At 40.6% G+C, this 13,010-nt stretch overlaps 1 protein-coding gene across 1 annotated transcript; it reads right to left on the reverse strand.

The window, feature by feature from the left end:
• Positions 1-3,074: 3,074 nt before the first annotated feature.
• Positions 3,075-11,245, reverse strand: ACOD1 (aconitate decarboxylase 1). Its single transcript, XM_063103501.1, has 5 exons — positions 11,205-11,245; positions 7,591-7,752; positions 6,771-6,860; positions 5,024-5,229; positions 3,075-4,142 (listed from the first exon to the last, which is right to left on the reverse strand). The coding sequence occupies exons 1-5, from the start codon at positions 11,211-11,213 to the stop codon at positions 3,188-3,190; spliced, it is 1,422 nt and encodes a 473-aa protein (XP_062959571.1). The 5' UTR covers positions 11,214-11,245; the 3' UTR covers positions 3,075-3,187.
• Between the last annotated feature and the right edge of the window lie 1,765 nt (positions 11,246-13,010).

The raw sequence follows: 13,010 nt of genomic DNA on the forward strand, positions 1-13,010 counted from the left end.
CTCTTTCCCCCTCCCTGCCTCTATCTCCCCTATTGTCTTCTCTGGGGTACAATGTAGGTGGGTGGTGTGTGGGCCTGACAATGAAGAGGATCCTTAAGCTCTCTCTACAGACCAACACTCCCCCACATTTTCTCTGCCTTCAGTTAACTTGGGGGGCATCATAACCACTGTCAGGGCCACCCTGAGTGCTGTTGTCCCCTCAGGAGACAGCGGCTTCCTCATCCCCTGCTGTGGGTCTGAGGCATCCATCAGGGGTTATCTGAAGATATTAGTAATGGTCCTGAGAGCCTTCTGAAATGGATCAAGACAGGACAATAATTAAATTTTTCCTCAAGGCCACAATAGATGTCACCTCTTCTACCTCCTTTTTGATCAGCTATGTTCAGACAAATGCACCAGAGATGAGGTGTCCTATAGAATAGCATAATCCAAGTGACGCAGACCCAGCAATAGAAAATTCCACACATTTCTAAGTGCTGCTTTAGCTATATCCAACACATTTTGATATGTAATATTTTTGTTATTGGCTAGTTCTGAATGTTTTGTAGTTTTCATTATAATTTCTTCTGTGATCCAAGAGTTAATTAGAGAAATTTTTTTAAATTTATAAACATTTGAGATGTTCTAATTATCTTTTTTTATATTGATTTTTGACTTAATTGTATTGTGATTAGAGAAAATGATCTGTATAATTTAGTCCTTTGAAAAGTTGTTGAGATGTACTTTATGGCTCAGTATATAGTCCATTTTTGTAAACATTTCATGAGATTTTTTAAAAATTGTAAATTCTCTACTCGTTGAGTGCAGAATTCCTATTGTATAAACATATATTGATTGTATTTAAATATTATATAGTGTATTTTTGGTTTCCTTGAAGTTTCAACTACTAAGAGAGAAATATTAAAAATCTCTCAGTATGATGCTAGATTTATAATATGATTTAGGTGCATGTAGATTTAGAATCATTTTAGTTACCTAGTGATTTAAACTTTTTATCATTATGTAGTGACCCTCTTTATTTCTAGTAGTTCTTTTGGCTTGAATTCCATTTATCCCAGCTTTCTTTTGTTAATATTCCATCTATATTTCCCCCATCTTTTTACTTTCAACCTTTCTCTGTCCTTATGTGTCTTGCATAAAGTATAATACTGGATTTTTTTTTTAAAAGGCCAGAAAATGACACTCAAAGCAGGAATGATAAAAATTTGTTTAAATGGTAAAATTTTAAACTTTCACTTTTCAAGAGACATGATTTAAAAAGTGAAAAGATAAGCTGCAGAGTGGGAGAAAATATTTACAAAACATCTGATAACGGGCTTAGAATGTATAAAGAACTCTTACAACTCAATACTAAGAAGACAACCCAATTAAAAGAACTGGCAAAAATGGGTCATTAGGAAAATACAAATTAAAACCACAATGAGATACCATTACACACTCACTAAAATGGCTAAAATAAAAAATGACTGACAAATCCAAGGGCTGGTGAGGTTGAGGAGAAACAGGAACCCTCATATATTGCTGGTGGAAATGTAACATGATCGAGCTATTTTGAAAAATAGTTTTTTTACAAAGTTAAGCATATATTTACCAAATGATTCAGCAGCATTCCCACTCCCAGGTATCTACTCAAGAGAAATGGAAACAGATAGCCACACAATGATTTGTATGTGAATGTTCATAGAAGCACTATTTGTGGAAGTTCTACTATTTGTAGAGCCTAAACTGGAAACAATCCAACTGCCCGTTAACTAGTGAATAGGTAAACAAACTGTGGTATATTCATACAATGGAATGCTACTCAGCAATGAAAAGGGATAAAGTACTGATGTATATGGTTCCATTTATATGAAGTGTCCAAAGAAGACAAAATTAGAGAGACAGAAGATCAATGGTTGCTAAGCTGGAGGTAGGAATGGGGATTGATTGCAAGCCAGTAGGAGAGAAGTTTTTGGAGTGACAGAAGTATTCCAAAACTAAATTGTGGTGATGTTTGCACAACTGTATACGTTTACTAAAACCCATTGACCTATACACTTAGAGTGAATGAACTACTGATATGTAAATTAGACATCAATAAAGCTGTTAAACATTAAAAAATATGTTCAGATAATCTTGATCTTTTTAACTGGAGCATTTAGTCAATTTACTTTTTTGTAATTACAGATATATTTCTATTTCTTTCTACTATTTTATATTGTGCTTTCTGTATTTCCTGTCTTTTTAATATTTCCTTTCTCCCTCCTTTCTTTCTTACATTTTTTTTTCTTAAATCCATTTTTCTCCCCGTATTAGTCTGGAAGTGATACACTCGACTGCTGTTCTCGAATGGTTACCCTAGAAATTTCCACATGCAGATTTATGATCAGCGTCTAGAGTTAATAGTTTTTCCCTTTTCTTGAACAACACCAGGAATTTAATACACATTAGCTATGATTGCTAATGTTGTATTTTTAATCCCACACAACATTTCTATTATTTTATAGTTAATATTTATTTAATTACCCACACACTTACCTCTTTTTTCTTTTCATTTTTTATTGCATCTCTGACTCTTCATCTGAGACATTTTTCTCAAAAATTGTTTGTACTGAAAGATGATATATTGAAGTGGTTAAGACAATGGGTTCTAGAGCCAAATTGCTTCTCCCCGCCCCCCCAAAATGCTTTTTATTTCTGTTTTATAAACAGAGAAACTGAAGCGGAGAGGTAGGTAACATGCCTACGGCTATCTCTTGTAAGTGATGGAGGCAAGATTTCAACCCACTAATCCCCCAATAATTCCCCTTGCACTGCGGAGGGCTTGGTAATGACCCATGGTCTAAGAGATCTGTTGGTGGCACAACAAACCAGAGTCTCTCTCCACAGTCAGCAAATATACATACAGGTTCACCTTCTTCTAAAGCCTTGATGTTTGTGAAGTTCATAAACAATTCCTCTGAAAAGATTAATTTTATATGCAAAACACAGATGACTTAAATTTCACTCTTATGAATGCTTATAAAATCAGTTTTTAATGTTTCTTGTATATGTATTATCTTGATTTAGATAATTTGAACTGTCCTGCAAAATTTACAGGGCAAGACTTCTTCCAAATATATATATAGTTCTGTCTCTGGGATGTCTCCACCTTGCTTCATTTATTCTTGGGCAGAACAAGTAGCAGCCCCTCGCTTTACAAAGCAGATCATTGATCCTCCCCAAATGCAGTGTGATGCCTCAGTGGAGAGGATCCTTTGAGAAGAGTGGTTAACAGAGAACAGTCTTCTAGGTCTTCCAGTTTTCCTACTATCTTGATAAGACTTTCCACTGTGTTGCAGGACAGAGTCCTGGAGGCATTGGTTCTGAACTTTTCCTCTAGGTCCTTCTGGCTCAGTGGTTTCCTCCAGTGACCATAGAAGGTATTGGAGCGCTCAGTGAACGTGGTTCCATCCGTGAGGGTGACACTTATCTCACAGTACAGTGTGTTGAAGCTTGGCAGGTTGTCTGGAGGGTGCTCCAGCTCCACCTTCCTGAGCAACCCTCTCATTTGTGGCCTGTTGATCTGGCTTTCATGGAATGATGGGACAGTGACATCACCATCGAGCAGCGTGGCACAAGCCACATACTGGAAGGAATGACGTGCTTCATGCTCTGAGTCTGGGAAGGGCCTGTTTACATACTGGACATCTGGAATCCTGAGCACAATTCTCTTGATGTGGTCAGTGGGAAGCAGAGCTCTATCCGTTACAAGGTGCTTTCTCACAGATGCAGCAGCATCTGCCACCCAGTGAGTGGCCAAATGAGCTGGGAAACGCTTGAAGGCCACGTCCTGCTGGTCCAGCAGCCAAGTGTGGGAATCTAGGCTTGGAAGGACTTTGGGGCAATAGTTGGCATAGAAGGCCCCGAAGCCTACCTTCATGTCCAAGATCTCCTTGTTTCCTTGGAGACCCAGCATTGCCAGAAAAGCAGCTTCCATCCCAAGCCTGGCAGCGTTGCCGATATGAAGGGGCTTAGTCTGAGTGGCAGCATTTGCTATGGGTGCCCCGGCATGAGAAACAGCAATAGCCAGAGCCTCTTGGCTCTGTGTCAAGCTAAGTCCTAAAAACTTGGATGCAGCAGCAGCACTACCCAAAGTTCCTACCACTGAGGGGGGATGGAATCTGAAAAGCAAAAAAGCAGAGTTCGAGACTTACAAACCTTAACCACCAGGAGGCAGTATTGGTCATACTGCCTGAGTTCAAATGTCAGCTATACCACCTAGCTGTGTGACCTTGGGAAAGTTACTCAACTTCTCTGAAACTGTGTTTTCTTACATAAAATGGTTTTAATAATAGTGTCTACCTCACAGGATTTGGGGAGCTTTGAATGATTTCACATGTTTACAATAGTGCCTAGAACATAGTAACTTCTTTACAGATGGGACAGTTATAATTATCGCTAGAAAGGCAAAAGTTGTTGACTGTTGAAAACTCAGGTAAGCAACTGTACAAACTCAGGGCCTTGTAGAAGCTATGAAAGTTCAGCACATAGTATTCTAGTTTACTCCTTTCCTAGCAGGCTGGACCAAGTGGCAAAATAAGTATCAGATTGAACCATATGATATAGACAACATTTGGCCATTATTCATCCATGGGGCGAACAGTCAGAGTTAGGATATTCTGAATGTTCTCATTGGCCTGAAGGACCCAAATGAATATCAGAGTAGATTCTGCCTTGAGGATGGGATCATGAATACTCAGAGAACCCGTGGATACCAGACGGATGTGAGTCTCCCTGGGATGAGAGGCCCCATGTATTTCATGGTCCTCATTGCTTGATTAGCTCTCTAAACCCAAAGGATGTTTTTCATTAGAAATTCTGAAGTCACACCTTTGTATATGGACTTAGGGTGAATGTGACCAGTTCACAGCTGACCTATCTGCCAACAATAATGTTAACATCTTCAGCCGGGTCAGCTTCTAAGTCAAAAAGCTCTACAGAGATAATAACCGATGGATGGAGAAGGATGTGGCTGCTTCGATGGGGCAAATTCTCTCTGTACCTCTTTGGTATGTCGTTGGCTTCCTTGGAGAAATGCAATAACCGGCCTTGCACCTCAATACCGACATTGAAAGCCAGCAGCAGGTCAAGGCCAGAAAACTTTGGACTTTGAGGCAGAGCTTCTGATAAAGCTGTGAGGACAGGAAGGACAGCCCCAGAAGGATGGGTAGCAGGGTGCCACGTGTCATCGAAATCCATTGAGTGAATCTACGTAAACAGACACAAAAAAGACCCCCCCCCAATTTTTCCTGAATACAATTGATTGTACATATCTATGGGGTACAGCATTGAATATCAACACCTGTGTGCAATATGTGATGCTCAAATCCGGATAATTAGTATATTCAACACTACACAACGTAGTCATTTCTTGTGGCCCTTTACCAATTTCTTGCTAACCCCCCTTCCCCCTCCCCCTTTCCCACCTCTGGTAATCTCAGTTCTGTTCTCTCCATTTGAAAGTTCAATGTATTATTGTGATTGTTGTATCTTTCTTTCTTTTTTATATTATTGGTTTATTATTATTATTATTTTTAACTCCCACTTATGAGCGAGGATATGCTGTATTTCTCTTTCTGACTGTGATTATTAATCACATGCCTGAGCACGTGGCTGAGGACATACTATTTTTCTGCTCAGAGGAGGGCAGGACCTTGGAGAGCAGCTTGTGGATCTAAGGAGCTTGGGTCTTACCCAGGGAACCAGAGCGCTCTCCACCACAGCCCCTGGAAAGGTCTGTTATCTTCCCTTAAAAATAAAGCTGTGGAATCAGGTGGCTGCTCCTTCCTCCCTCCAACACTCTTTAAGCAAGTTGCACTAAAAGTTTAATGCCATTTATTCCTTATTAGGCCACATACTTTTTTACCTTTTATTATGAAGTATTTTCAAACTTTTAGAAAAGTTGCAAGAATTGCACAAGAACTCTTGAGCCCACATTAACTATTAAACTATATTTTAAAATCATTATTTTCTGCTGTAAGATTTTATTTCTCTTCATCCCAGCCATTTGCTTTTCCCTTATATGAAAGTTAATAATAACCAGAAGTTCATTCGAAAACAGATTTTTACGTCTGTTTGATGTAGCTGGTGCATTTCCCGGTGCTTGCTGGACATTTACTCCTGAATGCACCATTGAGTTTGACTTTCGACATTCTGAGCTACTGTCCCCCCCATAAGCCATAAAAATAACTCAGAAATCCCAGCATGTTCATTTCCAAATTACGTCTTGTAGACTACTGTCCTGATACACAGAAAAGGAATAAAAATCATCTGTCAGATGAGAAGTGCTGATTTTTGGTTCAGAAAAGATACACACCATATGGCCATTGTTCCTTCCCCAATAAATATCTGTTGAATAAACAGATGAATGAATGAATGAAGAGCACATTATAGGGTAGAAACTGTCACTCACAACAGAAAGAACTGAGAAGGAATTGGGTCTGGATATTGGGTTTTATATTTTTGCTATATACATTCACGGTTTAGAGTTGGGATACCTTTGGGGTGTTTTGATCTAAATCCTTCTGTCTTATTTCCTCTACCTCACAATTTGTTTGAAAGGCATCAATTTACTGTAAAAACATGAAAACTGAAATTACTACGTAAGAGAGAGGGCAGGCCACTTTATCTCCCTAAACTTCAATGATCTCATTTGTAAAATATGAAAGTTGGGTGATTTCTGAGATATCTCCTGTTTGCAAAATTATTATAATTATCTGATAGTTGAAAAGACATGGAAACCTCCTTACAGCCACGCCATTAACGAAAGCAGCATATGCGGGTGGGAGCCTGAAGTCTGGCTGGCCCCAGACAGTGCTGGATATATTGGAACTGTAGATCTGGAACAAAAAAATATCAATCAGTGGTATACACAATATACCAAGTCACCATCTCAAGAGTTATTCTTCATCTTTGGAGGCATTATATTAACAGTCTTTATTTGAACCCTTTGTGCTAGAAAGACGCCTTAGTCATTGGCTTCCTCTCCAGCTTGTATAAGAATACACAACTTTACCCATGGAAGGGAAAGAGATGCTGTTGCTCTATCCCATATTGTGAACCAGAACTGCTCCAGGAAAAGGAATCTGAATTTGCTCTGATTTTCTCCTTGGGGTAAATACCAGGGAAGGTGGAGTAACCTATGTACATCCTATGGGGAGTGGATGCTCTATTCCCCACGCTCCTGCTCACACTCTGCTCAGAGTACTCGACCAGCCTTTTCTCCGGAGAATCTTAATGTCTTTGCATGAACAAATGGTCGGTGGTAGGTGCTATTGCTTCTAAGTCTCTCAGGTTAAAATGTACTTTCAGTTATAGTAATAAATTGCAAGGTATTACTACTGGATGGTTTTTAGACAGTGACTTAGCAAAGGTTATGATAAAAATTAAAACTCAGATAATGAAACAGAAAATCATAAAACGATATAGAATAATGCTATACACATCAAGTACTATCTATAAAACTAAGTACAGAGTAAATAGAACACATGCACACTCCTCTGGGTGTGCCCCAGAGTAGGCACGTGTCCACACGTGGTTTTATCTTGAAAGCAGACACGAGCTTCTTACCTTACTGTATTGGCTGACTTTGTGAAAGACTTCCGTACTGGTTCCCAGGAAGCCAACACCCAGAGTGTCTAGAATCATTCTCTTGCTCCTCTGAATAACGTGATCTGTCAGGTGTCCCACATTCAGGCCATGGATCACTCTGGCAAAGCTTTCTGTGACAGACTTTAAAGGGAAGGGTGTTAGGACAGTGCCACACTCCACGTTGTATTTACACACTCCTTTTCTGTAAGAGACCATGAGGCACTTCGATGTAAAGAGTTTTGCTCCAATAAAGGCAACCCAGTTGAATCATGTTTAGTTCAATTTCTAAAAAATGATGTGTACAAAAATACATAATTAAATAAGAGGGAGGGGAGGACTGGTCGGTTAGCTCACTCGGTAGAGCATGGTGCTGATAACACCAAGGTCAAGCATTCAGATCCCTATACTGGCCAGCTGCCAAACAAAAGGAAAAATAATATGAAACAAAAAGCATCTATTGTACAATAGCCAGTTTCTGTCCTCAGTTGAGTTGAGGACGCAGACTGGCAGCAGTGTGTGATGGGTGATGGTGCAGGGAAGCACAGAAAGTCAGAGGGGGAGCAGGCGCAGGGCATCTCGCCCACAGGATAGGGATTTTGGGGGGAGGGGGTGCATTTGGACAGCTGGTAGCTGCCATTATTAGATAGCTGCCAGGTACTGAGTGTTTCAAATACAACATCAACTTAATACCCACAGGTCTCTAGGTAGGTGACAAGACAGACCTAGAACGCTGAAGTCACCTAAGTGGTGGAGTCTGGATACAAACCCCTAAAGGTCTAAACTCCAAAATTGGTGTGTCTAACTACTAAGCTTGAATTTCCTAAAATGTGGTCTGTGGAATACTTACATCAGAACCACCTGAGGTTCTTGTTGACAATAAACATCTCTGGTCCCTGTTCTAGACCACCAGGACTAGACCCTCCCCAGAACAGAAACCTTTGGAAACATAGCACAAGATTCTGTTTTCATGAGGATCTCTAGGTGATTCTTAAGTGCTCAGGAGCAGTTATGTCCAATACGGTAGCTACTCTCCACATGTTGCTACTGAGTGCTTGAAATGTGGCTAGTCCAAGTTTAGACTTGTCATTACATAAAATAAACACTGAATGTTAAAAGTTTCGTAGGAAAAGAGAATATAAAGCACCTCAATAATTGTTAAATATTGATTACATACTGAATCAATATTCAATATATTGATATCAATATATCAATAATATGATAATATTTGGGATCTACTGGTGTGAATAAAATATATGATGAGGATACTTCAAAAAATTTCGTGGGAAGATTTGTGTTACCTTTTAATTCTATTTTTCCATGAACTCTTTGAAGTTCCTGTGTATTAATTCCATCAATGTCTTCTTACTTTCAAAAATATGGCTACTAGAAAATTTAAAATTATATATGTGACTTGAAACCACTGCCCATTCTTTCTTGTTGGTGGAGGCTGCATGGAGATGTTGATACTTGACCTGGTTATGACAACTTATAGGAGCTGGCCATGTGAAGGTGCAGGAGATAGAGACGGAGGTTAACAGTGGAGGTAGCAGCATGGGCCAGGGCTCGGAGATGTGAAAGGCTGGAGTGAATCTGGCACATTTCAGCTGCAGAGCTGCATGCAGGGGCAGAGGTGAGAGGGAGAACTATGTTTGGGAAAGATTTCTGCAGGCGATAGTTTAGAAAACGGGTTGGAGAGGAGTAGACAAGGGCAGTTAAGATACTGCTGCAATAGCCCAGGTTCAGGATGGGGACATAGCAGTGCCGTTTGCCAAGAGAGGGAACCTGGGAAGAGTGGGGCAGACTTTTGGGCAGTGATGCTGGGCTCATTGTCAACTTGTTGGATATGAAGTGCCTGTGGTCACCCCAGTGGAGAAGATTGTTCTGCTTCCACCCACAAACCAGATAACAAAAACTTGCAAGATTATTTGCATTTCATAAGTAGCAGAGTACTTTGCAATTCATTTAAATATGAAGTTCTTCAATGCACAGACAATTATTTTGTTTTCTAACTTCTTCACGAGAGAACATCTATTACGCATAGTTAAAAACTTCATTCTTAAGTCATGTGTATGCCTATCGCTTAGCACCACATAGTAAATGTTAGGTAACTTCCCTTTCCTGCTCTGATGATTACATCATTCTCCAACTTACTTTGTCTCTCTGAGCATCAGATACCTCATTTTTAAATGTTAGCTATAAGGTGAGGGGTTATTGGGTTAGGGGATCTGAGGCATCCTGAGCTCGGTGATACTGAGCTCAGTGCCAGGGCAGAGTCACAGAGACGGAACCAGTGCCCAGCTGAAAGTCCTTCAACCAGGCGACCAGCTAGTCCCATTCTTAGAGTCTCCAGATTTGCCAAGTCAGGGAATGCCCAACATTTTCAAAAGGATGGGCTACTTTTTATGTCTCTGAAGCTTTAATGAAAAGGTGAGGAGAGTTTGGAGTGTGAGGAAGCAGGAGAGAAGATGGCTGGGAGAGAGAAAGAGAGGGTGCTGGCACAAAGTTTCTAAGTACAGGAGAGAAGAAGAAGAAGAAAGTTGATTTTTATGCTGCTAGAAATTTGGGTAAACATACTTAGGAATAAAAGGAAGGAAGGGAGGAAAAAAACTAGCTTGATGATCTGCCAAGTAAAACTTAGAATTTCAAGTACTGGTTGGATCCCTGGCTCAAGCAAAACTACCTCTTTCTCACCTCTCTTCCCGTCCCCACAATCCCCACAGTTGGGAGCATTTAATTTAGGGACCAATCATTTATCTCTTCAGGGTTAGATGTGACCTGGGGGTGCCTCGAGGGGAAATGTGTGTGCCTGGGGGCAGGTGTGGGGTGGGGTGCGAGTGTGGAACCCTGAAGTGGTGTTGGTTGTGGGTCATCTGCACGGGACCATGCTGCTGGTGACTTATGAAGGCGGTCCCACGGGATGCCCTGACCAGTCCTGAATGTCACCTCCTGTGCCAGAGAATAAATGGCTCTCCCTGGCCCCTGAAGGAGGGAACATGAGGGAAATCGACACACAGAGGCCCAGCTGTCAGTGAGCCTTGCGCCCATCTGTTTCTAAAATATCTTTTTGGTCTGCTTGACATTCTAATGGCATTTACATCTCTTTTTAGTTAAATACAGTGATTATTGTACAAATTAAGGCATAGTATGCAGTCATTTAGCACATAAATTTCATGAATTCTTGCTACATGTCTGGCACTATGCTAAGCTCTCTAGAATATCAAACCAAATACTTTATGGCTTCTGCCTCAAAAAGCTTATCTTCTACAGAGGACTGTGACAGTAAACAGATAACGAGAAATGCAATCTGGCAATGTCATAATGGACACATATAAATCTAGGAGGTTAAAATCCAATGAACTTATCATGATTCATTTTTTTCCTAATTTGATCTAAGAATCATGTATTTGTAAAACATGGTTGAAAACCAACATGCGGTTAAGTAGGTAGCTCAGAGGCTACGAGAAAAGTTAAAATGCCACTTTCAAAGCAGAAGCAGATATTTCTTAAAAAGAGAGGGCAACTAAGAAAACTGAGAAAGGACGAAGCAAGCTAGAGAGACACTTTAAGTAAAACCACATAAAATGTTACAGTACCTTCAGCATCGTGTTGTCCTAAAAAGGGGGTTTTGGCTCAGGAGTGAATCGTAGAAGTAATTTGTCTGCTGGGTGAGTGCCTTTATACCCTTCACTCCTCCCAAACCCTTTCACTTTTATTGTGTTCTAACTGTAAAATTTCCACCATTTCAACACCTTCCAGCTAAACTCACTTCAACTTCCTCTACACATACGCTACACATAATACATTGTTTAACTCACCAGTAAATAAAGAATTGATGGAGATTAGGAAGTACAGTAGCAACGATCATATGATTCCTCATAGACATCAGAAGAATAAAATTTATGGTAAAATTAGAATTTCCTCTTATGCCGAGATGCCATTTGTTGATATTAGAAAAGTATTCACATTCCTTTAATGAGGTATTCCATTTATAAAAATTTATCCTGAGGAGATAAGCATGGATGTATAGAAAAATTTAGAACCTCCCCCCACCACGTACACACAAACAGAATTCATAGCCTTGCTTATAAGATTAAAAATTGGAAGCAATCAAATGCCCCCAAATAGTGGATTGGTTGAGTAATGTGTGGCATGTGCAATATTTAAAGTACACTCAGAATTCCCCCTTGCACTTCAACCTGTGGTCACTATTGTCTAGGGACAAATGGGCCAACAGGAAGTTCCTGTTAGCTTGAGATTAAGAACATAGAAAGGAGTTGAGAGTTAATTACACTTCTTCCCAGCTGTCCCTTTGTGTGTTCCTGAACTGCTCTTTCCATATTTGCAGATCCCTGGTTCCTGGTCCTCTGACTGGCTTCTGGGATATAATGCCTGCCTCCCTCATCCCTGATGATTCTGATTAATCCAGCTTGTCCAGACCTCTTCACTCATAATCAATCACTATGGCTTGGCTTGCCTGAACCTAACTCTGTTCCTCTGGGAAATTGCCATTTCCCTTGGGATGCCTGGTGCTGACCAATTGGTTTGTACTTACAGTGGGTACAAAGAACACGTTATTTAAGATCTGAGCTTGTTGCTCTAGATAAAGTAGCAGAGTTCATGTTGGGGGAAACTGTATTTCGATTTTGGAGGAAATCTCCAGGAGCCTTGTGGTTCTATCCCAATCCAAACACAGAAGAGAGTTTTGGGACAAAGAGGAGCTCAACTACTTTGTGTAAAAATGCAAAAGGCTATCTTTCTTGTGGGTGGGCACTGTCTCTGGGAGATGAGGTGAGGACATTTTGCTTCTCTTGGTTGGAGACTGTGGAGAAAGAGCACTGGAGACCTAGATACAGGGCCAAGGACAGGGTTAGCGGAATCCCCATGAATTGGTGGGGGCTATAGGCTAGGAGCTACAGGGGAGGTGGCCAGCAGGAAACCCTATGTGCAAGGACACAGGCAGAGAGATTTAAGGAGCAGTGAGATCAAATACCTAACTTGAAGTTTTTCTTTTCAACATAATAATTCTCTAATGTCATCCTTATACTGTTAGGGAAGTTTGTCATGGACCACAACCTAGCGTTAGTCATGCTTTGGGAAATGAGGCAGACGGGGTTGATCGTGTATGGAGTGAAAAGGGCTGGAGAGAGAAGCTCAGGATGCCAGGCAGAAGGAGAAGTGACCAGCAGCAGCCAGGGATGTAGGTACTCTTCGGTTATCCTAAGTAGTTAACAAAGGGTCAGAGGGAAGGGGTGTGATTGTACCTACTTGGATGGTATAAGGAAGAGAGACTTGGAAGGATGAGGACTCGGCGATGTTTGGATTCTACTCACAGCTCACTTTAGAGTGGGCTTCCCAGCTGTGGTCCAGATCGGGGAAATCCATATCTACTTTCATTACTG

Source organism: Cynocephalus volans, chromosome 7 (assembly GCF_027409185.1).
Source record: "Cynocephalus volans isolate mCynVol1 chromosome 7, mCynVol1.pri, whole genome shotgun sequence".
Classification (NCBI taxonomy): domain Eukaryota; kingdom Metazoa; phylum Chordata; class Mammalia; order Dermoptera; family Cynocephalidae; genus Cynocephalus; species Cynocephalus volans.